At 39.0% G+C, this 27596-nt stretch overlaps 1 protein-coding gene across 2 annotated transcripts; it reads right to left on the reverse strand.

The window, feature by feature from the left end:
- Positions 1-671: 671 nt before the first annotated feature.
- SLC17A5 (solute carrier family 17 member 5) lies at positions 672-25977 on the reverse strand. Of its 2 annotated transcripts, none has more exons than XM_052679056.1 (11): positions 25750-25977; positions 21964-22160; positions 20376-20609; positions 19803-19890; positions 17034-17120; positions 15639-15757; positions 14653-14811; positions 12629-12761; positions 9273-9420; positions 3864-3954; positions 672-2611 (listed from the first exon to the last, which is right to left on the reverse strand). In XM_052679056.1, the coding sequence occupies exons 1-11, from the start codon at positions 25808-25810 to the stop codon at positions 2474-2476; spliced, it is 1455 nt and encodes a 484-aa protein (XP_052535016.1). In that variant the 5' UTR covers positions 25811-25977; the 3' UTR covers positions 672-2473. The 2 variants fall into 2 exon arrangements, with proteins under 2 accessions (XP_052535016.1, XP_052535027.1); XM_052679067.1 differs by lacking the exon at positions 25750-25977 and adding an exon at positions 24541-24889.
- Between the last annotated feature and the right edge of the window lie 1619 nt (positions 25978-27596).

Raw genomic sequence — 27596 nt, forward strand, 5'->3', positions numbered from 1 at the left:
TCGAATGTTCCATGAAATATTAAAGCAAAACCGTGTCAGAAGGAGACACTGAGGAGAAGTACCTGGCAACACTAAGACAAGCTTCCAAAGCAGTGATTCAGTTTCTGCTTTGAAATTGGCACTATCTGTTTTTTGATACAACTTCCCTCATTCCAGGTAGACATCCTAATTAAGATTCTTGATGGAATGGAGAACACACCCTCTTACTCTGGTATATCTGTTAAGGAAATGCAGCAAAAAATAATAATTTAGGTTGTTTTCAGGAAAAAAAAATAATCAGTCACCACAAGAAACTGATCTTTTTAGTCAAGATCCCTTGTCAATGAGAACAGAGGCACTCAAGAAACATTGGCACGTCTGAAAATGCAGAACATGGGAAATTTTCTGATCAGAGATGAAACTGAATGAGAGGACTGTGCCAACAGGATCTTGACAATGTGACAGAAACACCATTAGCAGCTCTGTGCAGAAGAACTTGGGGATACCAACGGATAAAAGCTCAACACAAGCCAGCAGTATGTGCATGCAGCTCAGAAAGCCAAACTGAAAGTATTAACTGAAAATATTTTGACACCATAAATTAACCATACCTCATTCAGCTTTTTTGGTAACCTTGACTTTAATAAGTAAATTAAATGATTAAAAAAGCATAAACTTCTGTGGACACAAAGCAAAGTTACCATTTTTAATATATTATCAGGAAGAAGATAGTACTCACTTGTAAAGCCAGACAAGAAATTCCTGAAGCAGGTAATTTCCCAGGGAAATATTAATCATCTCTTAATCCAGTTACCGATCTTGCTCAGAGTACTTTGAGGATGGAGTTCTAACTTCAGGGAGATGGTTATTTTCAATGGATGCATATGTAAATATTTGTTCCACTTACTGTGGAAATGCTGAAGATACAACATAGCTTTAACATATTCCCACTGAACGACTCCTGATTTCATCTGAAGTTCACATTGTTTATTGTGGAAATGCCGCAGACAAACAGATCTAAACATAGTTTCACCATCAGAGAACACGACACTTCAAGGAAGGTCAAAACAAAATGGCTCTTAAAGCTAAAAAGAAGAGGCAGATGCCATTTCCTAGAAATGAAGGAAGGTAGGCTCCACCGGAGCAGTGTTAGTACTGGGCTTTTCTTTTGCACTGGTGGTAAATGAAAAGCCCAGAGCCCAGTGATTTTTTTTTTTTTTTTAACCTAGTTGCTCCAATCCAGGAATCTTTGGCACAGGAATTTTCCTTTGCTTTGTGACTACAAGATTATTCAGCCATTTGTTCTTATCTAGGCCACTGTTTTAACAGACTTCATTTAATCCTAGTATGGCATTTAATTGTATGTTGTATGTTGTGCAAAGAATGCTCTTGAGTGTCAAATTCTATGCTGAGGAGAGACTAATAGCATCAGGATATTGCACTAATTCTTTCTATTCTGCTTTTATCCGACTAACAATGCTATTGCAGAAGTGAACTGATTTTCCTTATTTATTCCCTACAATAGCCTTATTTGATTGCATTTACACTGAGAAGCTGACAAATACATGTATATATATAAATATACGTGAAAGAAGAAATAATTCCACTGCATTGATTTCAACTGACAAAAAAGTGAACTGCCGAATCGAAAGTTATTATCATGTAAACGTGTCAATATTCTATTTCTAGTTCACTCTTTTAAATCTAGGTTTAAATCTAGGCAGTGTATAGAGTTGCACTGCTTCTTCTTTGCACATTTTTGAATAAAAATAAGGCCTATTTAAAAACACCTGCACCACAGAGAACAGTAACACATGGCGTATTCTGTCAGTCACAATCATATATTTCACTTCCTCACCGCTCTGTATTAATTGTGAAGCTGTAGTCCTGAAACAGGGAATGTTTCCATTTGAAAACTTGTGCATAAAATAGAGTAACAATCAAGTGTGCATTTCTTAGACATCAATTAGAATACTAACAAAATAAAAGCTTAGAAAAGATTGTAGAACACTAGAAATCTTTTAGCGTTTTAAAAAGCAAAAACCTATCAGTATCATCACAGAAATCAAGATGTTGCTTTTTGTGTACAATTATTTGCACGTCACTCCTCCTCACAGTGCTACATAATCACCTTGGTTTTTTCCTCTTATTTCGGTGTCAGCAATTATCTGCCTAAACATTAATTCAGAAGACATTAATTAAAAACTGGAAGGAAATGGATCTTAGCACACTGATTTGAAATACTGTCTCTGATCATACATTTGATATCAAGTTCTAGCATGAAACTAAATTCAATTTAATCTAAGTAGTCTCTTGTCTGGAAATAGCACACACATACATTGTCAAATGATTTTCAGTACAAAAGATGCACAGATAAAACAGTTTAACTTAAAAGCTCTGAAGATTCCTAGGCATCAGTTGGGAAGGCACTTTTCTGGTCACGTAGTTCTGGCACATTGGGATTCAGCACAGCTTTGGTATTTCAATGCCTCCTTCAGTTTCTATGGAAGTGATAACCACTGACTGCCCAGTCCTGAACTTCTCCACTTGCAAATAATGCAAAGAAAATTGCTCCAAATAGATTAATGGAAGCAGCAATATAGAAAACTGTCTGCCATTCTCCCACAGTATTCTGTCAAAAAGAGGAATTAAAAAAACAGAAAAAGATACAGTTAATTTGCAGCTCCACACTCAAGAAAAAAATGTATTTTTAAAAGAGATGCTATATGCCTTACCTACTTAAACATAAATGCTACGCAATGTGACTTCATAGCAATATGACATTATAAACAAATTATCATTTTAGTCTACTTCAGTTTAACAATACATCTTACATAGTAAACATACTTCTGACAGATACTTCTGTCTTTCTGGATCAGATTATCACTGAGATGCACAGCCTTCACATCTAAATTCACAGCTGCATGAAGGCTTTGCAAACTCAGAGAACATTATTGTAACAAGAAACATGTCCTTGCTTTCTGATCAGATGACCCAAGAGCTGAAGTAAGCAAAGCAGTAACTTATTCTTAATGAGTATAATATCTCTATTCCAGAATGGTAAGGGTTTTTTTAGCCATGTGTGAATTTTACTCAAACAAGACAGTGTTTGTAGTAACAAAGAAGCTACATATACAGATGTCTTAGGAAGCCTGTTTGTTTTCAATTTTTATTATGTTTTTAAATAACAGATGTATATTCTACCAAAACCATAAATGATTGTACTACAAAAAGCAGAATAATATCAGAGCATTAGGATGAGAGGAAAAGCAGACAAAAAAAAACCCCAACACAAATAACGCCACCACTTGTTATGAATTTGGAAGAAGCTAATTTGTTTGGATTCACACTTTAACTAGTATTTTTTATATTTTTTTTATATTTTTTTTAAGGAAATGACTGACTACCAACTCCAAAAGTTTATCAGTATCAATAAACTTACTCTTCACTTTTTCTTAAAACATTTTAGAAAAAAATTATATCGTTTATTTAGAAAAGTATTCAAATAACTTTTCAATCATGCTTTCTACTTGGTATCACCCTTTGTCTGACTAAGCAATGTTGGAGGTCAGATTGAATACTGTTTAATTTAGAAGCAAAATAGCACAGCATAGAGCATCGTAATCACACAATGTTCATACAAGGGAGTGCATTATGAAAACTACACATTTGAATCTATGGCTTATCTGACAAGTGCTGAGTTTGCAAGTCCCAACCTCATGTGAGAGAACAATTCTGGAAAACAAGTAAGAGCTTGTCTTATTTTGCATGTATATGCCAAATATAACTTAATAGCTGTAGACTTGAGAGAAGAGGATTGCCATTCAGTGATGATAATGACAATGTAATAAAGAAAAAAAAACCCAAACAGTAAATTGACTTACATTATGAGTGAGGTTCTTAGCAATAACTGGCCCCACCATTCCTGGGATAGTAGCAAAAGAATTTGTGATCCCAAGAAGAATTCCAGCATACCTGTAAGGAAAATTGACAACATTGCTTATGAACTTATCTTGCTAATCAGTCACAGAAATAATTTTGCCTAATTGGATCACACAGGTTTCACTCTGATCACACATGCAAGTTAAAACAGAAGTGGGAATCGGTTGTTTCTGTTCTAGTAATGTCTCTGATAACTCATGACATATGTCTCCATTTTCCATGGGCCAGTTAGGGAATTTACTTGAATTACTCACACTTTGCTTAGAATCCATAATCCAGAAACCACATCCCCCTTGCTAAGCCACAAACAAACTGTCTGGAATGGATCCACCAGAAAAGTTAAAAAAGACACTGCATGCCTTGAAGTAGAAAGCAAAGAATATGACAGAGCACTGTTAGGCAACAGTGAGAGATGCTTCAGGTAACACTGCCAAAAAAGCAATTACCCCTAATCTGGATGGATATCCCCACTATGCTACAGAGTGCTGTTCTGAAGGCAAGAGTTCACAGAGCTCTGCACCGGTCCTCTCCTTCAGCTTTCTGTGGGTCAAGCCAATGGGAAACACGTCTGACTCAACCTGTTCTACTTGTTGCCATTCTTGCAGCTCCATTCTGAGGCTCCCTCCTCCTTCTGCTTTAGCACACACGTGCATGCACATGCACCAGTGGCCATACAAACTTGCTGGGAAAAAAAGTGGTAACTTGCTTAACATCTAAGTCTCAACACCTCATCTCTGTGCAATTAAACATAGAACAGGAATGTTGCAATACCGAAAAGTCATGTTTGAAACAGCAGCACAAGTACAGACTTGTCACAGACTCAAGAGAAAAAAGAGCAAGACATTTTACATCTGAACTCAACCTTCCAGCCACCAGAGAGAGATTTCTGTGATTCAAGATCTTCAAGGTAGGTTTGTTATTTGAACAATTACATAAAATATTATTATCAGTTGTACTTAACTACAGGAAAACCTCTGCAGACTCAAAAGGTGGGCCCAGGTGAATCTAATGAGGTTCACACAGCAAAGTGCAAAGTTTGCACTTGGGCCAGAGGAATCCCAGGCATCCATACAGACTGAGAGGAGTAATCCTTGAGAGCAGCCCTGCAGACAAGGACCTGGGGATCCTGGTGAATGAAAAACTTAACACAAGCCAGCAGTGCACTTGGAGCTTGGAAAACAAATGGTATCCTGGGTTCAATCAGAAGAGAGGTGGCCAGCAGGGGCAGGGAGGTGAATGTCCCCCTCTACTCTGCTCTTGTGAGGCCCCACCTGGAGTACTGCATCCAGGTGTGGAGCCTCCAGTATAAGAAAGATAGGGAGTTGTTGGAGAGGGCCCAGAGGAGAGCCACAAAGATGATCAGGGACTGGAGCACCTTCCCTATGAAGACAGGCTGAGGGAGCTGGGCTTGTTCATCCTGGAGAAAAGAAGTCTGCAGAGTGACCTCATTGCAGCATTTCAGTACCTAAAGGGAGCCTACAAACAGGAGGGGAATCAACTCTTTGAAAAGGTTGATAACAGCAGGACAAGGGGAAATGGTTTTAAGTTGAGGGAGGGAAGATTTAGGTTGGATGTCAGGGGGAAATTCTTTACAGAGGGAGTGGTGAGGTGCTGAACAGGCTGCCCAGAGAGGTTGTGGACACCCTGTCCCTGGAGGTGTTCAAGGCCAGGTTGGATGGGGCCCTGGGCAGCCTGGTCTAGTATTAAATGGGGAGGTTGGTGGCCCTGCATGTGGCAGGGGGGTTGGAGATTCATGATCCTTGAGGTCCCTTCCAACCCAAGCCATTCTATCATTCTATGAAAAGGGAAATCTCTCTTACTGCTTTCAGCTGTTCAGAGTGCAACAGTGTTCTCCTTGTTTTAACAATGAGAACACAACAGAAATACAAAATTGTAACTCTAAAGAGAGACATAGCTTTGAGGTTTTATTTTCTGGAGTAGGGAAATTCAACTACACATGGTTATAACAGGTTGTAGCATGTTGTAGCATGTATCCAGCCCAATAACATTATGAAAACAGGTGTTTTTCCTGACAAGAGTCAATTATCAAGCCATTTAGTTGACTTGCCTCAAAAGCCTGCCATACTCCAAACTGATACATACTGCTACATATTTTAAATTGAGTTCCACTCCTGTAATTAAATTATTATTATTTTACTAAATAAATGAGCACGTAACATATTTCTCTATGAAAGTGCTTAATGTGCTTTCAGAAGCCTGAATGTGAAAATGTGAAAAGCTTCCTTTTAAAGCCCTTAAACAGAACCAAACACATATTGTTTTCATCACCTCTAAGCACTAGAGCGCTGCTAATACAAATTTTCAAAACCACAGTTTAATAGTTTCTCTGGTCTTAATAGAGGTTTGACAATTAACTGCTGGCTAAATGCCTCTGTTTTTGCCTGCTGTTTCTGACATGGGTTGCATTTTGATAGCACTTTGTGTTTAACACAGATAACAGCTATGCCACTCCGTCAGCACAGTGAAGACTCCAATACGGAACAGGAAAGAAAATGTGACACATCTGTATAGCAAGGCAAATAGTAAGCTCTTGGTTGAAATGGCATAGTAGTCTAAGCGAAGTCAAACGGACTTGCAGAGTAGTCTAGACATTCAGAGAGCTAGAATAGGAAATCTCAGTAGAACTATCTTACCCCTCTGCTCCACACTCAACAATTCAGTCTACTTATGGCCTCATAAATGTGTGTTAAAAAAAAAAAAACAAAAATACAGAGCAAATTTTTTTTCTGCAGCATTAGTATTTTCATTCATTATTTTTTCCTGAGAATATAATCATTATTTCTTTGGTGTAACACAAATTTTAGTACCAAGAAAGGACCTTTGCTATTCTAATCAGCTTGCCTTAAAAAAAAAACAAAACCACACACACAAAAAAGCCAATAAAACAGGAATCAAAGTGCATTTTGAAATTGCTTTGAATCACTTCTAGTTATTCTAATATGTTTTAAAGGAAAAAAAGTATCAACTTCTTAAACTCTTAAAAGAGGTTTCTTTTACACTTTCATGTACATCCTGTTCTGAGATTTCCACTGCTATGTCAGTTTTTTCACCTCAGTTGAAAATGCTTGCTTTGGCCATTTCATCCAAGAAAGCTCAGACATTTGCAAAAAGTTAAGTAGGGGGGAAAAAGCTCTTTTAAAATCATTATTATTTCATCTTAGATTTTCTGGTATTTCTGCATTTTTTTTCCTATGACTTCTATTACAAGAGCATGTCCCATCCCTTCTGTCGTCATTTGGGCTTATTTGCCCCAAATGAAAGCATACATGTGCTTAATACAGAATTACTGATCTCAATAAAACAGTATCTACACTGACCACATTCCTGCCCAGTAAAGCTTTTCTCTCTTAGTTTCTGCATCTTATTCAATTGTTGCAAACAGAATTTTAACCAATCCAAGGTCTTTTGAGTAGCACTTTTCACAAGATCAGTTTATGACCACAACACTCTTGAGTGACAGAGGTCACAGTGTGATACACATCCTATAAACTAAGAATGAAAACATAGGCCAATAACACACGCACCTACTGAGTGACTGATTTGAGGTCCTCGGGATTTAATCTGAAGAATATTCAACAACACTGTTCTTATATTCAAAGTACAGCTCTTACTGACTTTGGTCAAGACTCAGTATTTTCATTTTTGCAAACTAGACTTCAGAGCTTGAAGAGACGTACCCAGAAAAGAAGGGATAAATCAGCTCAGCCTCAGTTATGTCACTGGGTCCACAATAAGCCTTTCAATAGATATTTTTGAAGTTCAGACTCAAATTGCTGCAGATTCCCTTTACATATTACAGTGGTCTGAAACACCTTCAAGAAGAGGCCATCCCTCTTTATAACTGAAGAACACTTAAAAGAGCAGTTTCCTGAAGTTATAAGGTTTAAATAGTCTGTCACAGAAGAGTTTGACCAACTGACTTACTACATGCAGACTCTGTGACAGAGCAGTGAAAGGAATGAATTCCTGGTAATATTCAGCTACCTTAAATGTGACCCTTCTTTTCTTCTGCAATGCCCAGCCTCAGCCATCACATACTAGAAAAGGTAGAGGGCTTAGGAACAGATATCAGTTTTCCTCTATAAACACAAAGAGATTCAAAATGCACAGACACGAGGAGACAAATCAAAACTGCACAGACATCCAAGTTCTGCCGTTAAATAACTCACAGAAGTAATTTCCCTTTAATGATTACATTTCGTGGTTTTAAACACAGACAAAATCCTAGCCAGTGTTTTACATTTTTAGCAAAGTTAAACTTGCTGATGTTACATTATGGCCCCGTAGTATGCCAGGTATGGTGATTTAACTAGATCTTCTGTATTCATAATTCTATTTGATATGAAACAAAGCATCACAGATGCTGTTTTTCATACTTTCCTGTTCCATTCACTGTAAACACTATACATATACTATACATATATGGATACTGGTGCCTTCCTTCTTGCTTGCTATCTCATCTAATCTGCCAAGATTAATTTGACTCCCACTATTTCGTGTATTTCAGTCAAATCTTGTCCATTCTTGTAGCCCCCAATGACCATCTTTCTAATTGCCAAAGCTTAGATGCCATTTTAACCTTGGAACTGAGGTCTCCTATAAGTGGCCCAGTTCCAAGGATTTTTTCTAGTTAAAATCTCTACAATTCTTTTTCCTCTCTGATCAGAGATAAACTATTTTCATCTTACACATTAGAATATAAACACTGTTCATTGGTCATGAAGTCATAAGATCCTGCTCAGACACAAGTAGTATTGCAAAAAGGTAAATTAACAACAGAGCAAAGTATTGGACTTTTATCACTTAGAAATTGATGGATCAGTCAGGTTCTGAATTTGTAACGCAAGAGAAGATTCAAACTGAAGTCCAACTTTTCATCACTTAGGAGTAATAGTACATACAGGATTTAATCTAGTGATAACAGGTCCTTTTAACACCATACTTTTAACACCACTACATCAAATATGATTTTCAAAAAAAAATTGCCTGAATTTTGGAACTTATAATGGTTTACTCATATTAAAATTTGGCAGTTCTGATAGAAAAATTTTGAAGGGTGAACCACTTAATAGGACAGCATGTTTGTAACAGAGCAATTCAACTAATATCGTGAATCAAATAGTGCAAAATCCTAGTAAATACAATTCCAGCAGTTTTTTATTATTCCAGGATCAAAATCTGAGGTATTCTAAGGTGTTCATACCATCTTCTGCCAATATTTATTCCCCGTCACCCCCCCACTCAAATACAAGCTGCGAGGCACTCCAGGAACACAGAAGAAATGATCATAAATGTATCCAATCAGTAACAAAAGCTTCAGCAATACTTACGAAGGTGCTATGTCCAGATGGTTGATGCTGTAACCAGATGTACAGAACCCTCCTAGTGTTGTCGATATGGTCACAAAAGCAACAGCCAGCTCATAGTTGCATCCTATGAACCCAGCTGCTACTAAGAACAATGCAGGTCCAATCATTCCTTTAAAACAGAAATTTTACAATTAAGGGACTTTATGCCAGAAAATTAACATGTTCTGAGCTGTGTGTACATACAATCTCCAACACCACCTAGTGCACAGAATCCAGCACTGCACTATGTGCATCACAGCAGCAAAGAAGAGCAGATTAGTGGCAAACCTCTGGCGGTCTTGATAAACACTGCACAAACCAGAAAAATCCTACTCTAGCTTGAAAGAACCAACTTCATCTGGAAAACTAAAAATCAGTGGACAGTGAAAGTAATGTGACAAGTTCATTTTATTTATCATTATATAAACACTAAACTCTGCACTGAGACTGACAGGTGAACAACGCACAGTGAGGAAGTTACTCCCATTTAAGTCTCTGTTTCAAGAGCCAACAGGGACTTCTGCAAATCATAACAAAGTGGAGCTGGAAGATTTCATATAAATACATACATACATAGCTCTTCCACATACACCTTCTAGAATGAGTGCCATGTTTAATATCTGAACATCTGGTATGTCTACACCAGAGCCTGCTGTACATCTTAGAGAACAAGGCTAGCTTTTGAGACTTAGAAACATAGAATGGCCTGGGTTGAAAAGCACCACAATGATCCTCTAGTTTCAACCCTCCTGCTACGTGCAGGGTCACCAACCACCAAACCAAGCTGCCCAGAGCCACATCCAGCCTGGCCTTGAATGCCTCCAGGGATGGGGCATCCACAGCTTCCTTGGGCAACCTGTTCCAGTGCGTCACCACCCTCAGAGTGACAAACGTCCTCCTAATATCTAACCTAAACCTCCCATCTCAGTTTAAAACCACTCTCCCTTGTCCTGTCACTATCAACCCTAGTAAAACAGTTGTTCCCCCTCCTGTTTATACGTTCCCTTCAACTACTGGAAGGCTACCATGAGATCTCACCAGAGCATTCTCTTCTCTAAGATAAACAAGCCCAGTTAACAACTTCAGGTACTGGAAACAATTTAGTTGGCATAGTAGCCACCATCCTTTCTTCAGTTAACTTTGGCACCCCATTTCCCCATACCACAGCTGGCTAGTTACATGACTTCATCACAAACTCCAAAACCAGCTCCAAATACATGCCAAAAAATGCTGGCTTCACCAACAAAATCCTTAAAAACCCACTTTTTCCTTGCACAACAGCATGTTTTCCCCTTGGTTTTACAGACATAGGTGTGAAGGCCAGCTGTAAAACCAGATCACCAGAACTGAACAGGCCTATGAAAACAAAAATACTTGAGAGTTTATTAGATGAGCTGCTTTAAAGCGAGCAACTCAATCAGCAGAATTGGAGAAGCAGAGAATTAAGTGCAGTGATTGACATATATCAAGTAGGCTGTAACTTGTGTGGATATTGTGCCTGATCTTTCCCCTTTTCCTTCTCTTTTAATCATCTATCAACTGCTCTCTCTAAATGCATCCTTTTATTCATTTTTAGTAAAACCTTTATCTTTCTGACTTCAAATCACCTCTCCTTCCCATCAGTCAAGACCACTTTGGTCTTGGATTCTACTTTGTCTTTTCATCCTGGTAGCACTGTAAATCTGGCAAGTGTATTCCCATTCAGTTACCTAAGTCTTAAATAAACAAAACACTGAGCAACACAGGCTCACTTTGAATGATATCCTCTAACTGAGAGATGATATGTTTGTAATAATGACGTGGCCTAAATGAATCTTCTGGCTATCTCTGGTTATTTCTTTCTCCAGTATTTCTACTTCATTACAAAAAAAAGGCAGGATTTACTCTTGACAAAACCATGCAATGTTCTCCCCATTCCCCTTCTCCTAAGAGTATCCACACTGACAGTAGGGTTTATATTTCTCTGATGACTATAATTACTAGAAATGGCTCTTTTCAGGCTTTTTTTTAAAGAAAAATATAGTATTTATGATGCTCTTTTTCTGTTCACTCTCACAAGACAACTGTAAAACTTCAGAGGCTGCAGGCTATGTTCCCAAGTATTGTAGCAGTTCATCATTATCTTGCCAACTAACATACACGCCTCAATGTTACAGTCACCTCAGTTTTTGTTATTTATTCTAGACTAACTCCTTTAATTCTGTCGATAATCTTCTAAAGAATCAGAGAAGGCATTAAATATTCCACCCATCTCCACAAGTCATAATTTCTTACATATAAAATGAAGTGCACAACATTCATGATCTAGTAGCAAAGATGGCCATGTTTGATGTAGACTATCATCTTGCTAAGATTACATTTAACACGAGAAGCTAGGGACAACACAGGTGAACGATCACATTCACATAAAGTCAAAAAGTTGTTCTTATTTGGAAACTAATTACTACTTCAAATTCAAGGGACAGTTTACATCAACTTTTGTCTTCTCACATTTGCTCCAGCTGTTATTATCTTCTACTATTGTGCAATGGATTGCACAGCAAGGATTGCACATAGAACAAAAAGAACACATTGCTCAAAGCCATCAGTCCAGCAGCACCATTAAAACAGCCTGTGTTTTCTGTATCTGAACCACTACTGAATTAGGACACGTTGCTGTTTCTACAATGGTACAGTCATGGCTCTGTTTTTAAGTCAAGCTCATTGCCAACAGAGTTAAAAAAAAAAAAAAAAAAAAAAGAAAAAAGTGTAAAATCTATTAGTATTTCTGGATTTCTCATTGTGACTTTCACTAATACCCTCCTCTATATTCTCATTCCCTTTTAGAACCCTTTGTCAGAAAGAGTACCAGTTGGGATTTGATTTACTTGCTTTAATTTCTGAATATGTATGTTGAATATCTCTATGGTCAGTGAAAAAGTCAGAAGAAAAAAAAAACAAAAAAAAAACCTTGGCCTGAGGGCTGGGCAGAGCTGAGGGTAAAGTATGTCCATCAGTTAAAACAACACTAAACATTACAAGACAAATTATATCCACCAAAGTCAGTCAGAAGTGTGAGTGAGGCTTAAGACATAGGAATTCAAAGGAATACTATGTACTAGAAAACAAGGTGATGCCAGATTACCAACCAAACAAATAGATGCCTAGACACACTGCAGTTCCTCCTCCACACCCTATCAAAATTAATACAATTGAATAGCATCTCCTTCTCCAGCCATGTACAATCTGGCTTCATCTCACAGCAAACTGCCACACTTCTGTCTCTCAAAGCTTTAACTTTTCCCAGACTGGGAAGTCTTCCTAACTAGAGACTAACTAGAGACAATCCTTGCACTTACCTATTAGGGTAAAACATTTGCGAACACAAACAGTGGAGAAGTTCTGTTTTTCTCGTAAATGATCAGCAATTTGCCCAGACAGAATTATACAAAGCCAGCAGCCAAAATAAGGCAGCGCAGATAAAAAGCCATTCTGTTGAGACAAAAAGAAAAGAGTTAAAATACTGAAATTCAATGTGATGAAAAAAATCATCTGACTTGGAGCATTAAGAAAGTCTGAGTCAGGACCATTCATCTATGCAACTACAGTTGGCTTTCCTATGAGAGAGAAACGTAAGGATAGAAAAGATAAAGCATTTTAGTTACTGATGTGTAAACTCTTGATTGTATAATGTAATCTGGAACTACCAACACAGCCAGCTGAAGAACTCAAAGGTTTAAATCAGTGACTGGGATCAGGAAAAAGGAAACTGCAAAATATTGTGTGGTCATGAACTTGATCATGCAAGTATTTTGAAAGAGCAGCTTCAGATTAGATATGGCACAAGTTGCTTGAAGTAAGTGAGAGCTGTCACTACTAGTCAGAATTTTGAAAGCAGTTATGGAGTCTGTGATCTCAGATTCAATACTTTCAACAGTGTGTTATCCCACAACTATATGCTGACACATCTGATGCTGGCTATAATCAGACAAGATACAGAATTAGAACTTTCATTAGATTCAGTTTGAACATCCTATGGTCCTATTATTCAGGATCTGCCGTTACTTACACTGCTGTCACCTGCTAACTTCCCTTTCCTTAAAGGAAAGTTGTTTGGTAGTGACTTCTGCCTGAAACTGCATGTTTTTCTTCTGAAGAAGGAAAAAAAAGTTCTACTAAGTAGCATAGTAGAACTTAACCTAAACTGTGGTTAAAATGAAGTATCTGGATGGACAAGTATATTTGGCAAAGAAGACTGTATGGGAACTGCTGAGTCACAGCCTGAACCTCTGATTGATCACCTGAGGTGAGCCATGAGTCAGCCAGAGGAGCACAGGTGAAGGCAATTCTCCTGTACTGCCAGAAGCCAGGCTCCACCCTTCCTAGACCTATTTAAGAGCTGGCTACCAGTGGGGAAGGATCTCGTCTGGAGATCCCTCCTTCTGGTGCTTTGTGGTGAGCCCAACTAAGGGTAAGCCTTCCATTTATTCTCTTTTGTTATCATAGTCTACTTCGCCTAACTCTCTTGTTTATTTTGTGATTATAATATCTTAATATCCACTGATCGTAACAAATGTAAGAGGTTCCCTAGGACATTAAATCAGACACGAGGCCATAAACATGTTCTGCTCTTTCAACATTCAAATATGCCGTCTGCTGGATTTCAATGCTAAGCTTTCAAAAGTAACAATTAAAATTCTGAAAAACATAAGCTAGTCTTAATAACAACAACAAAGAAGCAATTTAATTGAAGCACTGTGCAAAGACACAGCATTGTATCTGCCACTCACTGAAGAAAGAAAAAGTGTTTATTTGGAAGGGGATTCAATCAGACTGAAGTGTTTTCTCCACCCTCTCCTTTAAACGTTTAGAATGTCACTTACCCAACGATACTGTTAATTTCCAATTAAAAGAAAAATAGTGCTTTTCATGAGTGAGCAAAAAAGTAGATAGCGTTTCTGAAGCTACAAAATAAACTGTAAGTTCTGAGGCAATCATGCAAACAAAGTAACATGAAATATGGGACTTTTCTATAGTTACCATTTTGTAATAGAAATATATACATTTTTAATATACTTATTGTTTTAAATCCATCTTTAAACAGAAAAAATGATCCAAAATGCTATTGCTAATTTAAATGTCAAATAATTTCTGAAATCCAGTGGAAATGTCAATGCAGATAACCTTGTAGATGTAGCTGCTTAATTATGGGGAATTATTTCACCATTTCCAAATTAAAAACTTACATCACAAGTTTTCTTAAACAGGTTAATATAGAAACTATTAATTATGGTTAAATATTACAACTATATAACTATGTATAGTTACTACAACTATAACTATAGTTAATTATAATAGCTATTTTCTTAATTATTTATCTCACCTCCTGTGCATCAAACCGCAGGATCTCCTTCATGTATGTGGGTAAGAGTGTGAGAAGTGTATAGAAAGTCCAGTTATAGGAGAAATGGGCTACAACAATAGCCCAGAGTGGAAGGGACTCCAGTATAGGTCTCCAGGGAACAGACTTCTGTGTAGTGAGCTAGCAAGAAGGAAAAGAGGAGAAAAAAAAAAACTAGAACATCAAGATAAACTTAAACTACAGATGCTGTTATCCTACCCAAATCCACACTGATCACTCATTCAGAAGAGCACAATGTGAATTCATAGCAAAAGATGAATTAAATGGCAATGATGAAGTTACTGTTACCTTCTCGCTAAAGATATGCTTGTGCATGTTACTGCTCTGCTATTAATTATTGCAACTTAAACCAATCACTTTGTAATGGGAATCTTTTTGAAGTATATAGATAAAATATAATATATGCCTTCCCTTACCATGATTTGTTGCCTCTAGTTCTTACCACAAATGATTAAACATGTAAGGTCAGTCTTATGCATTTGGCTGAATCTTTCCTACTCAGTCCTAGATATTAACTCAGACTGCTTCACAGCTTAGAAACGTGTATCCTCAGTCAAATGGCTCATAATAGAATCTCCAAAATGTTTTCTCTGCAAATAGTAATCTCTCTCTTCTCTATCATAGAAGACACATGTTGAAAATACTGTTTTACAAATTTTTAAGGCATCATACTGGTCTGGTTTTGGTATTAAAAAAAGCTCAAGTTGTATTACTTATTAAAATAACATCACAATAATAGCAGTGACAAAAAGCATTATCATAAATGTTTTTATTGACTACCAGTTTTTCTCATTTACACAATTGCATCGTATTTTTCTTTTCTTGACATACACTGTCTTTATTGCAGATTAATGATGTTTTTCTAGACATCAGAGCATTATGCTAATAACAATACTTGTAGTTTATGTTATTACTTAAGAAAACATGATTACAATAATGTGCTATACCTGGTCTTTTAAAGAAGAAAGAATATATTCTCTTTCAGCACGTGAAATACTCTTGTGAGTTTCTGGTTTATCACTAACAAGCCACATCCAGAAGAAGAACCACAATACACCAAGGGCACCTGTTATTGGAAAAACATGGATGAGGAGGTATAAATAAAAACAGAATAAATTCTGTTGAGTGAATAATATTCTCAGATAATTGAGGAAAATTAATATCCATTAAAATTATATTAAAGCATCCGGAAAAACTTTCTTTACTTACAAACAGTAGCTCCCCCAAGAGGCTTAACAATACAGTAAGTAGTAAAGGATGACTTTAGGAAAGTGATGTTTGTTCTGTTTTTGTTTTGGTTTGTCTTCCCCTCTAGCAAGTGCCTTGTAGAGCAAGGAAAATGCATACATATACATATTGTATTTTTATTTGTCACATAGAACAGCCATGAAGAATACAGCTCACACAGAGGAATTTAATCTCAAAAAACCCTTAGCATGATATGTATCACTACATATAGCTTAACTGATGTACCAGCATCTATTTTCCTTTTTAAGCAAAGCTTCCAGAACTATCATTTGAAAAAGTTAACTTTTTCAATAATCAAGCCAAATTGGCTGCATTTTTACTTGACAACCAGTGTAACTTTTTTCCACTTGTCTAGTTCCATTTCCTTCTTTTTTAATTACACAAAAATCAAGAGCATGTCTTGATGAACAAAGTGTAAGCTTTCCATTTTATTATTCTTTTCCCTATGCAGAACATGAAACAGCTTAGAAATGTAAACAGTCCAATAAAAAGTATCAGTTTGATCTATGACATCTTATCAGAAAATTTATTATGTTTGAGCTCCTTCTAGAACACAGCTCACAGTAAACATGCTATGCTTTGCATTTTGGACATTCTTTCGAAGTTCCTGTGGCTGCTAGAGAAATATTACACACAGTCTCCATTTAAAGCAGCAGTAACTTTTCACATGTTCTTTCACGCAGAGTAGAAATTCACTCCTGGGATTAACATTATTAACTCAATTTCACAGAATCACAGAATTGTAGGGGTTGGAAGGGACCTCCAGAGATCATAGAGTCCAACCCCAATTTCACACTTCAAGTAAGTAATTCCAGCCTGTTATTTCTGCATGGAGGGAAATGCTGGAAACGTTTGACTTGTGCTAGCTTTTGTCCCCCTTGGAGACATCTTTGCTCATTGGAAGCAAAGCTCATATATCCATGCAAAGGAATTCACTTGCTTTAAATATCTCTACTCCCCAGGAGGAAAAGAAATGACAGCCCTACATCAAACGTATTTTTAAAAACTTAAAGTTTCATACAACAGGTAATAAACAATATACTGTGGCTTACAAAAAGAATATGGATCATAAATTTAATAATAAAAACTCTTACCAAATATGTAAAACACATAAACCCAGTTCATATAGTAGCAAATTAAACCAGACAGTGGCAGAGAGACAACAGTTCCCAGCTGTGCACCTAGCAGAGGAAAGCAAACCAAAGTATAAAAATAATCGTTAGTTCATCATTAGACTCTTTAAATTAAGTGTTGTTTTCACTTTTGTTTTCCTGCAAAAATCATGCAGGTAAGATTTGCCACTGACTACCAGAAAAATGGCACAACAAACTGCTTTGCCAAATCCAAAGAAATGGAGGTCATAAACATCCAAAATAATAAGCAAAGAGCAATAAAAAAAAAAAAAAATCCTGACACATTCACCTCCAAACAAGTGGTGGCTACAATACATTCAAAATGATACCACTCAATCAACAGACACTGCTGAGGAAACTGACTACAGTACAATTACAGACCTTGGAAGGAAGGAGAGGAAATAATATTCTGATGATATGTAATTAGTTTACATTGCTTATAGCTCCTGCTAGTAGTACTGAAACAGGAATGCTGGAGACAAGAGCCAGAAGGTATCCATATAACCAGCAGGTTCTAACTACACAGTCCCTAAATTTGGGTCCTTAAATTTGATCTTCAGGCAAAGAAGGGAAAGATGAGCAGATTCCAGCTCAGATATTAGCAGGAAAGAGCAGCTCTTGAATCATAATTAAAGAAGTATTGTGGCAAGGGTGGAAGTGGCACCCATATTGTTTACATAATTAGGAATACTCAACTGGGGACAAATACTGAAGCTTATCTCTTCATGTTAATTATACAATTGCTTTTCCAAATCCAATCTCAATTCAGAAAACATTAGATTACATTAACATGGCGGCTGCCTAGATGCCATCTTTTTGGAACAGTTTTTGTTTGAGGCAGAAAAGCTTCAACTACAAAACAACAAAACCGAGTACTCTGTTAAATACCCACCAAAAAGACAATTATATGCAACTCAGTCATGTGCTCCCTTGGAAAGTCAATACTGTCACGACTTTCTAAGCTGCAGACCACATGACTGCCAACTATGGAAACGCAAGGAAAAGGAGGGAAAGGAAACACTTTGCTAAGATTATGCAAGATGCCTTATCCATCCATGCCTGCTTACTATCAGTTGTTCAAGGCCAAGGTCTCTTCTCACTTACACTTTGGAATGCGGCTTCACAAAGGAACAATTTAAAAGCTCCTAAAGCTAAAAGCAATAAGTGACAATCCCAGCTCCTTGCTCTCCACTTTTGTGTGCTGGCTCTCACATGCAGACTTTTTTTAAAAGCAGATTTAATTCACTAGTGTGGGAGAAAACATACAAAAAAGAGAAGAAACCGCCTGATGCACTAGGTGGGTTAAAGTGGCTCATGTGAGGGTCTGAAATAGCATACAGGAAGGAACGAAGCATGTGGCTACAAGGGAAGTGTGAAAATAGGAAGATGAGAGAACTAAGGCTTCATTCCTGCTGGCAGAAGTCTGCTACTAGACTGCAGTTGGTGCTTACATGGTATAGCCCTGTCTTCTTGATGAAGCCCAGGTCCAAGAAGTAAGCTGTCACAGAATTAATACTGACAGAAAGTTAAATGAGCCATTAACAGAATTTAAAATTTGTAACCCTTAGAGCAGAAACATACTTGGACTGGTAAATTCAGAACACTGTATTTTTCACTCGCTCCACACATAGTGGATTGAGTAGTCTGTCAGACAAGTAAAACTTGAAAACAGAAGGCAGCTCAGTGTGTATGGGCAAAAGCAATGCACCCATGAAGCTCAGGGAATAATGCAGGGTGTCACTAATTAGAGCCACTGTTAAAAAACAAAACAAAACAAAACAAAAAAAAACCCACCCTGGCTATCTCAACACAAAGGGGACTGGAGGCAGCCTTTGCCTTGAACAAACAGCCCTGTCATCAGTTGAGTAGATCAATTGATAGTGTAGATGTTTCTCCCTACAAGCATGTGAATGGCTGTCTCTTTTAGATTGCTGTACCAGTACCAGGGGAGTGAATACAAGACACCTCTCAGAGTATAAAAATTGAACAATCTTGAAAATAATTTTGAAAAGAGCATCAGGCTTGAGCTGGCTTCAACCCACATACTGCTTCCCACCAAGTGGAACTGCCCAGCATCACAACCATGAGCATATACAGATAAGGGGAATCACACTGATATTGTGATTGAACTGGGTATTGTAACTTCTATACTTTGCAAAATGTAAATTGTATCTGTCTTATGTTCTCAGAATATGCTGTAAATCAAAAGTTCTACGTAACATCAAGTATCTTCAAAGTAATAAATTTCCTATGAAACATTACATCCTCCACACATGGAATGCCTAAAAGAACATGGAACTGATCTCTGAATCTTCTTCAAGCAGCTTGAAGCACTACTGAGAGCTACCTTGAGTTCCCCCAAAAACACCTTAAAAAAAAAAAAAGAAGCCATATCCTGTGATTTTGCATTATTGCCCTATTTTGTTTCTGCTATTGCATCTCCTTTGTTCACAGTATCTTCTATTAATCAGCTTCACAGTAACTCCTTGCACCACTTGATACTGCAGCTTGAAGTTTATACATCATTGCAAATGAATACCTTTTCTCAAGGCTACAAAAGCCATAAAAAGCAACGATAATGAATGCAAAGCAAGATTTAACTCAATGCTATGCTTTCCAGATTAAAATCCTGATTAAAACTGATAATATAAATCCCTTTGATTTAAGTCAATCCTCCCTGTTACAGCAGTAAAAATGCATAAGCCTGTTATTAGCGTGGGAATTTCTCACCTGCATATGAAATACTAAGGAGCTTGCTGCGTTCCAGGGGAGGAGCCCAAGAAGACCACATTGAATGCATAGCTGGGAAGGTAACACCCTAGATAAAAAAGAATCAATTCTGTTAAAAAGTAGCAGTTTTATAATTTCTTTCAAGTTTCCGTGTTTCAAACTGCATTTCATTAAAAAGCAGTAGAAAGATTTGTTAGGCTCTTGTTTAGAATGAAACCACTTGGGGAAAACAAAAAAACAACAGCATGCAGTGTATGAAAATCAAGAAGCAGAATCAATTTCTTCTGCTTTTGATTCCGTATATACTGGAAAAGCTGCAAGAACACAAACAATACTCTTTTGAACTCCTGGGTTCTGACTAAGTGATGGATAACTCCAGTTTTGTCTTAAGTGTCCTTATAAATAAAAAATACGATGTACTTGTTAATTATTCAAAAAAGTAAAAATAAGCTACTCGAAATAAAACAATCCACATGCTACTACAGCATACCAATATTCACAGGGTCTAATTACTATGACGTGCCAATACATTATTCAGATATATGTTCAAGTTACATAGAGGAAAACCGTTACCTCTCCCAGTCCTTCCAAGGCTCTGACAGCAATGAGGTAGCCAACTCCCAAATCTGCAGCTAGTGGAGTAAGCAAGGTGAACACAGAGGTACCAAAGATGCCAAACCCCAACAAGAGCTTCCCTCCAATTTTGTTTGCAAGATATCCACCTGGAACCTGAGTAATGATATAGCCATAGAAAAAAGAACCAAGGATCCATCCCTGAGTATCAGCATCCCAAGAATACTTTTTCCCCTAAAAAGAGAAAACAAAACCCAAAATACAGTAAGTTCAAAATAGTTTCTCTGACCACATTTTACACAAATTCAATCCCTTTTTTAATCTTTCATAGCTAAATCACAAATCTTTCATGGCCTCCCCCCTAGGGAGGCAATCAAAGTTGCACTGGAAGTAGTTTACACTGCGCAAACGTATCCAGGCCAAGTACAAAAGTCATCACAACATTAAATAGAAGTCATCAGGCGATTATCCCTTTCTTGGTTAAGTGATAAAGGTGCTGGTTGCAGGGATGTGCTTACATGAAAGTGGATCTCAATTCCATATCACATTCTGACACTCTGAAAAACCGATTTTCCTGCAGAAAACTTTCAGAGAGAAAAGCAAGCAAAGAGATGCAGATGTCTAAATTTAAAATGAAGAAAGAGTAGACAAGGACAGGATAGGTGACAGACAAAGACAGAGATATGTGGAAGAACAGAATAAGGATGGCAGAGCGAAGGTAAGTCTGGCAGATGATACATTAAAGGCACAGATAATTGAGATAAGGAAGTTAGAGTCAACAAGAGGACATCAATCATTGCCCAAGAAGTGATTTTGAAGTCTGGGATCATTCCCAGAAGTCCTCTAAATAAGCAGCATCCATTTCACAGAAGCAATGAAGGAGAACAATTCTTCCCATTCCACACGTGGTTATAATTTGCTCCCAATAAATAATAAATGACCTCTAAACAAACAAAATGAAGGCAAGAAGAGGGCAAGAGTGCTCATTAATAAACTTAATTATGATGTGAGATCTATGCAAGTCCAAATCAACTGAACTTCTTTTTTTTTTTTTTTAATGTAACTTCATAGGTAAGAAACGGGATTTTAAGGATTGCTGTGTGGAAAGTCAATAGATGAAGGACACAAAGACAAGAACCATGATCTGGGAAGGGGATCAAAGAAGCGAGGGAAAAAATGCTGCACATTAATTTGTAATAAAATTTCATGCCATCAAGACTGTGTGGAAAACAATTAAATACAGAGAGTGATGTGAGCTCTGACGCACATGTAACACTAATGGTTGATCACTGGCATATAAAAGTGCGTCATAATAGATCTACAAGGTCAGATCAGCCAATTTGTAAAGAAGGGTGAAGAGAGGATATGCATTAAAAAACAACACATCTGACCATGAGCACAGCACTTCTAAATCAGCTGGTTATTTAGAGACATTATGTTTCAGAATTGCTTTAAAAGAACCACTGTAAGGGCCATCTGCTACAGATCAGCCAGTTCTCCTGTCATTTAAGTATGAGTCACCTATTGCAAACTTTATTAAAAACAACTTTACATGCTACGTTTCAGAACAATACGCTTGAGACCTCACCGTTGTGTTGCGAGGAACATTTATGGTGGAGGAATGCTCTGGACACACATTGGAAGTTGTATTCTTTGCTAAGCTTGTGTTAGGTTCCACCATGTCCACCAGAGCAACGCTTAGGTTCACACGTAACGCATACAGAAGGAAGAACCCAAAAAAGGCCAGCAGTGCCAGATTGTAGCGAGCTGAGCAGCATGCAGGGACTGAAATGAGAATAAATAAGAAGGTTTTGTTTTAACACAACCTAACAAACAAGCAAAAAAAAACCCAAAACAAGTGAGAATTTTTTTTTGAAGCTAATAATCTCAGAAATTTGTGGATTAGAAAAAATAAGTCAAGAAAAGTTGATTGTTCCAGTCTCAAGGGGCATATCAGCAGGGACAGAGGATCGGGGTAGAAAAATAACGTTCGTTTTTCTGTTGGAGTGCAAAGGAAAAGTAATTCTGGTTTAGGCTATGTGGTGGTTATGCACACAAGTGTAGAGGCTGCAGTGGAAGTGCTGGTTTAGAAATGTGGTTTTGAAAGCTCTCTGGAAAATACAGTAATAATTACTGAAATTGGAATTTCACATAAAAAAAAAACTGCAGGAAAAAAAAAAGAGAGAGGGACTAGTGAGAAGTTTGTTAAGTAACTAAAAAAAAAAACCATAGAATCATGAAGGTTGGAAAAAAATTACTATGATTATCTAGCTCAATTGTCAACCCATCCCCATCACGCCCACTGAACCATGTTCCTCAGTACCATATCTACATGTTCCTTGAACATCTCTGGGGATGGTGACTTCACCACCTCCCTGTGCAGCTTATGCCAATGCCTCACTCATTGTTTCCGAGAAGAAATCTATCTATTACTCAACCTGAACCTCCTGAGCAACTTAAGGCCATTATCTCTCATCCTATTGAAAATGGTTCAAGATGGACAGAAACTTTTATGGTAGCATTAATGAACAGCCAATGAGATTCCAGATAGTTTTCTAGGACAAGTTTTCCCTTCTATAAATTTGTTTATAAAGCAATATGCATTTGCTAACAACTGCCTAAGCGAGAAAACTTGCAGGAAATCTGATAGCAAATACTGCCAATGCACTGCAGAACAGCAGCAGTTCCCAGATGCCCACTCTTTCCCCTCTTCAACAGCTGAAGCTGACAAAGGAAAATAGGTTTTAGATTTGACATTAAACTTGCACTGTGGCATTAAGATGACTATCAGCCATTTATAATCAGCTTTCAGACTTTGCACTGTCACAGGTATCGATTTCCCCTAATGGGAGAACACCACAGCCTTTGGCAGAGATTACCCACCCATGCCAGGAAGTTAGAAGCAGAGTCAAGCTGCATCTTGGCCAGCACATCACTGGTGGCCATAGGAAGGCTACACACAAGCACACTTAGTAGTTCTGCAGATACTCTTTGTATGGGGATGGCTGAACCTACCCAAGCATTGAATTGCTAAGAAAACAAATAGTTACAAAGTAGAGTTTCCTTTTGTGAGATCTATGAACAACAGGACTGACTAGAGCCCAATCTGCAGCTGCAGCATGTCTCTTGACTACATTTTCTGATCTGCAATAAGAAGCAAAAAAGCATTCCCTGTGGATAAGATATCTAAAGACTCTTTCTTATCCCAGAAACAAGGAACCCTTGGTTGTAGGGGCACCAACAGAACCTTCCTATAAAACTGTAGTTTTCATGAAAGTTGTAGAACGTTCTCATTTTTGAGGTCTCTATCACTGATCAACTTCATCTGAAGTTCACTATTGTTAATGCAAGCTGTTAAAAGGACAGCAAGGCAGCATTTGTTCTTTCTTTAGTAAATGAGTAACATGATAGGCTGCTAAGCAAATACATAAAGCATCTTCCAGACCAACAGCAATGACAGGAGCAGCATTTGAAAAATAGGCTTATCTCACTTTTAAATGATATAAGTGACAGCAGCCAATAATTTATTGCATGCTTTACAAAAAAAAGCAGGCACCAAGAGCAGGAAGTGCTTACTGTACAAAAACAAGCCGAGACCTTCATTGTTATTCAAAATGCAATTTCCTTTAAATAGAAAATGTATAGTCTTCAAATTAGTAGCAGTGAACATAATCACAAGAAGAGTTATTTAACCTTCCTACTGTTGTACCTGTATTAGCTGGAGTTACACAATAACAGAAGATTTAATACTGTACCATGCTGTAACCTTCTCAGGTACAGTTTAACCATTATTCTACTTCTGGACATCTCTTACTGGTATACACTTCAGAGAGCAATCTTCACAACACAAATATGTAACAACTCCAAGCCACTAATGTCATTTTTTTTTTTTTCTTCCTGCTGTAAATAACTTATCACAGATGTCTAATGAACACACAGATTTATAAGGTTGAAACAAAAGTCTGCTAAATTATTGCTTCCCTATCTTCCCACTGAGTATATCTGTAATACTTGAGAATATGAGGTCACATTAAAGGAACAGAAGATTCAAGAAGATTCTAGATGAGTTTCCCAAGGTTACGCACCTCCTCAGAACATCACCATATTTACTGGCAAAGAGATACTGCCATCATCCCCCAAAACTTCACGATGTTGAAGATCTTACCTTGACCGGCACCCTCGGGTCCTACATCTAGGGATAACGCTGATTGCAGGGGCATGTTTTATAGCACTAAAGCTATAACTGAACAAGAGTCTTAAATTGCAGAATTAGGTCTGTGCTGAAGGTCGCATGGCAGTTGTAGGAAGTTGCTTTTCTACCGCATTTTCCTTTTGGGTGAGGTGCATCACGATGGATTGTGCAAGCCCAAGAATGTACTGCTTTGGTAAACGACCTGAACTCTTAATTCCCCGCTGGCGCTTTTCAGTTGTTTTGCTGTACTACATATCTCAGAAGCACAAACAGTGAAGGAACTCAAAGTCTCACAGCTGTCCGTACAGCCTGTCCTGGGAGAGCCCACAGAACACCCTGATCTGCCTCATCTCACCTGGGCCCTGACCTTTAATGATCGCCTTCTCACTTTCATAGAATCATAGAATTGAGTTGGAAGGGATCCTCAGAGGTCATCTAGGCCAGCTTCCCTGCAATGAACAGGGACAGCACAGCTAAGCTAGATCAGGTTGCTCAGAGCCCCGTCCAGCCTGACCTTGAACATCTCCAAGGATGGGCATCCACCACATCTCCAGCCAACATGTTCCAACGCTTCACTATCCTCGATGTAAAAAACTCCTTCCTTATATCCAATCTAAATCTCCCCTCTTTTAATCTGAAGCCATTTCCCCTTGTCCATACACAGATGGAGAGCATGTCCCATTTTTTCTTACAGCCTCCGTTTAGATCCTGAGAAGCTGCTCTCGGGTCTCCCCAGAGCCTTCTCTCCTCCAGGCTGACCAGCCCCAGCTCTCAGCCTGCCCTCTTAGGGGAGGCATTTCACCCCCTGAATCAGTTTTACATCTTATCCTCATGCTGCCTCCCCACACGCCCTCTTCTGCCCCCCGCTGCCAGCTACCCGCCTTAGTCACGCTCGGTCTTGAAGGTCTGCCGCACCTCAGCAGATCCCGCCGAGCAGACACCGACCCGAGGTTCGAGCTATTTACGTGCAAAAGAAACCACTGGGATGCATCTCCCTGTCACCGCGCTGAGAACGAGGCCGCCTCTCCCTTCAAGGACAGCGGTAGGGGCCCGGCCAGAGCGAAGCGAGCCCTGGGGGCACCATGGCAACGAGACGCCGGGGAGGTGCGCCCCCTGCCGGCCCTGCGGCGGGGCACGGCCGGTGGCAATGCTGCCCGCGGCGCCGCAGCCCGCGTATCTCACCCGCGCCGAGCTGGGAGTCCTTCAGCAGCGGGGTGCGATCCTCTCTTTCCTCGGGCTCCATCTCGTTCCTGCTGCCCGCTCCGCGCAGCGAGCCCAGCGCCAGCTTGCCGGCCGCCACCGCAGAGAGGCCCAAACACGGCTGGCAGCGCCGCAGCCCACTGGCACTGCCCCGCCGTGCCGCGCCGCGCTCTGCCCCGCTGGCGCCGGGCAGCAGCCGCCGCAGCCCGGTGGTCACGTGATGGGAGCTGACGGGCGGAAGCGGCCTCAGCCGCAGGTTGGCGCCGCTCCCGGCCCGTCCGCTGCCGCCATCTTTGGTAAGGGCAGCGCTAGGCGGGCGGGGCGGGCAGGAGGAAGAGGCTGAGTGGGGGTTCGGTGCAAACGTGTGCTGTCATTTGTCGTTTTGGGGAAAAAGTTACTCTTATTTACGTCAAATGCGCAAAAGCCGCAGTTCTCCCTGGTGTCATCTCGAGTATCATCAGAGCCACGCCACAGGGTGGGGCCATGGGGGATCGCTTCCACCTGTAAGCTGAACCCCAGATTCTCGCTAGAATCCCCTCGTTACAACACGGCAACGGGGCTTCAGGAAGTGGATCGACCAGCAGAGTTTTTCTTAAGCTTTCTCTTTTTTGGTCTATCTCACTTGTTTCTTCTCACCGAGGCCAGTTGTATCTTGAAGCTGCTATGAGATAATACCAATAAACCTTTCAGTGGCAAGGAATGTGCTTTTCTCTGCGCAGCTTCCTCCTTCCCGGGACTTGCTGATTCATTGGTGAGCAAATCTCCCCAGTGAGAGACACTGCTCTGAGAGCAGCTTGATTGCAAGGCTGCAGCCACAGAGTCAAAAGATGACATCTGTAAAATACAGATTTAGGAGTGTGTGTGGTGCACTCGATCCGTCCTTACTTACTGAAGAATGACTTAATGTATAGATGTACATAAATGGGTGGTTTCCTTGCACCCAGTCGACCACTCGGTACTGGTTGTCGCTTGTGTCATACTTGTTATGCACACCTAATGTGAAGGGTTTTTTGTATTTTCTGTTTTCATTTCTTTTTACTTTTAGAAAGGGATGCTATTTGTGCTTAACTACTGGCTGCTGGCAGCGTTGGCTGCAGCTGTCTGAGCCAGGCTGGGGAGATGAGGGACCAGCAGTGCTCAGCAGCCTGCATCCTTTGCCACCTGGACCCGCAGCGTGAGGAAAAATAGCAATGCTTTGAGCTTTTTTTGCTGAATCTCACCTTGGTGTTGTTTCACGCAATGAAACTGAAAAGATCCTGCAGCCTGCCTTACTTCGAGCAGCAGGTGGCTCCCTTTCCTCTGAAGTCTGGCTGGAGAGAGAAACTCTGGCTTCGTTCCTTCCAGTGCCAGGGCTCATTCAGCAGTACAGGCATGTTTCTGGTGTTGTCATAGGAAGTGGGCTGTTTTCTTTTATTGCCTGTTTTAAATGGTTTAACACAGTGTATAGTAAATACTGTGCTTGCCATGGATTGCTTAGAAAATGAAGGTAGGAAAAAGGTCTGAGAAAATACATCAGCAGTGCTAACCTGAGCTGCAGCATTTCTTCATGGAACATTCTGAAGAGTTATGAACATTTATAGGATATATTTTAAAAGTTGTCCGATTCTGAGTTATTTGCATCTTTTATTGATCTCTTGTTACTAATACTGCAAGATCCTCACTTTCAAACCATGTTTTAAAAGATAAGTAGAAGAGAAGAACAGAGAAATACAGCCTTTACCTGTAAGAATCAACTGATTACTCCTAAATAACTGGAAGTGACATAAACAGAGTTCAGTCTTTACTCAAGAAGACTGAAAATTGAAATATTTACTTCAAAGTTGTCTAAC

The sequence above is a fragment of the Tympanuchus pallidicinctus genome, unplaced genomic scaffold, assembly GCF_026119805.1.
Source record: "Tympanuchus pallidicinctus isolate F22 unplaced genomic scaffold, pur_lepc_1.0 scaffold1, whole genome shotgun sequence".
In the NCBI taxonomy this organism is placed as follows: Eukaryota; Metazoa; Chordata; class Aves; order Galliformes; family Phasianidae; genus Tympanuchus; species Tympanuchus pallidicinctus.

Excerpts from the sequence above, each read along its gene's own strand:
- SLC17A5 (XM_052679056.1), bottom strand. The coding sequence starts at position 25,810 with ATGGAGCCCGAGGAAAGAGAGGATCGCACCCCGCTGCTGAAGGACTCC. Across the intron at positions 12,762-14,652 it reads TGCGGTTTGATGCACAGGAG|AATGGCTTTTTATCTGCGCT; the intron begins GTGAGATAAATA and ends TTGTCTCAACAG. Across the intron at positions 3,955-9,272 it reads CATCTGGACATAGCACCTTC|GTATGCTGGAATTCTTCTTG; the intron begins GTAAGTATTGCT and ends TTTTCCTTACAG.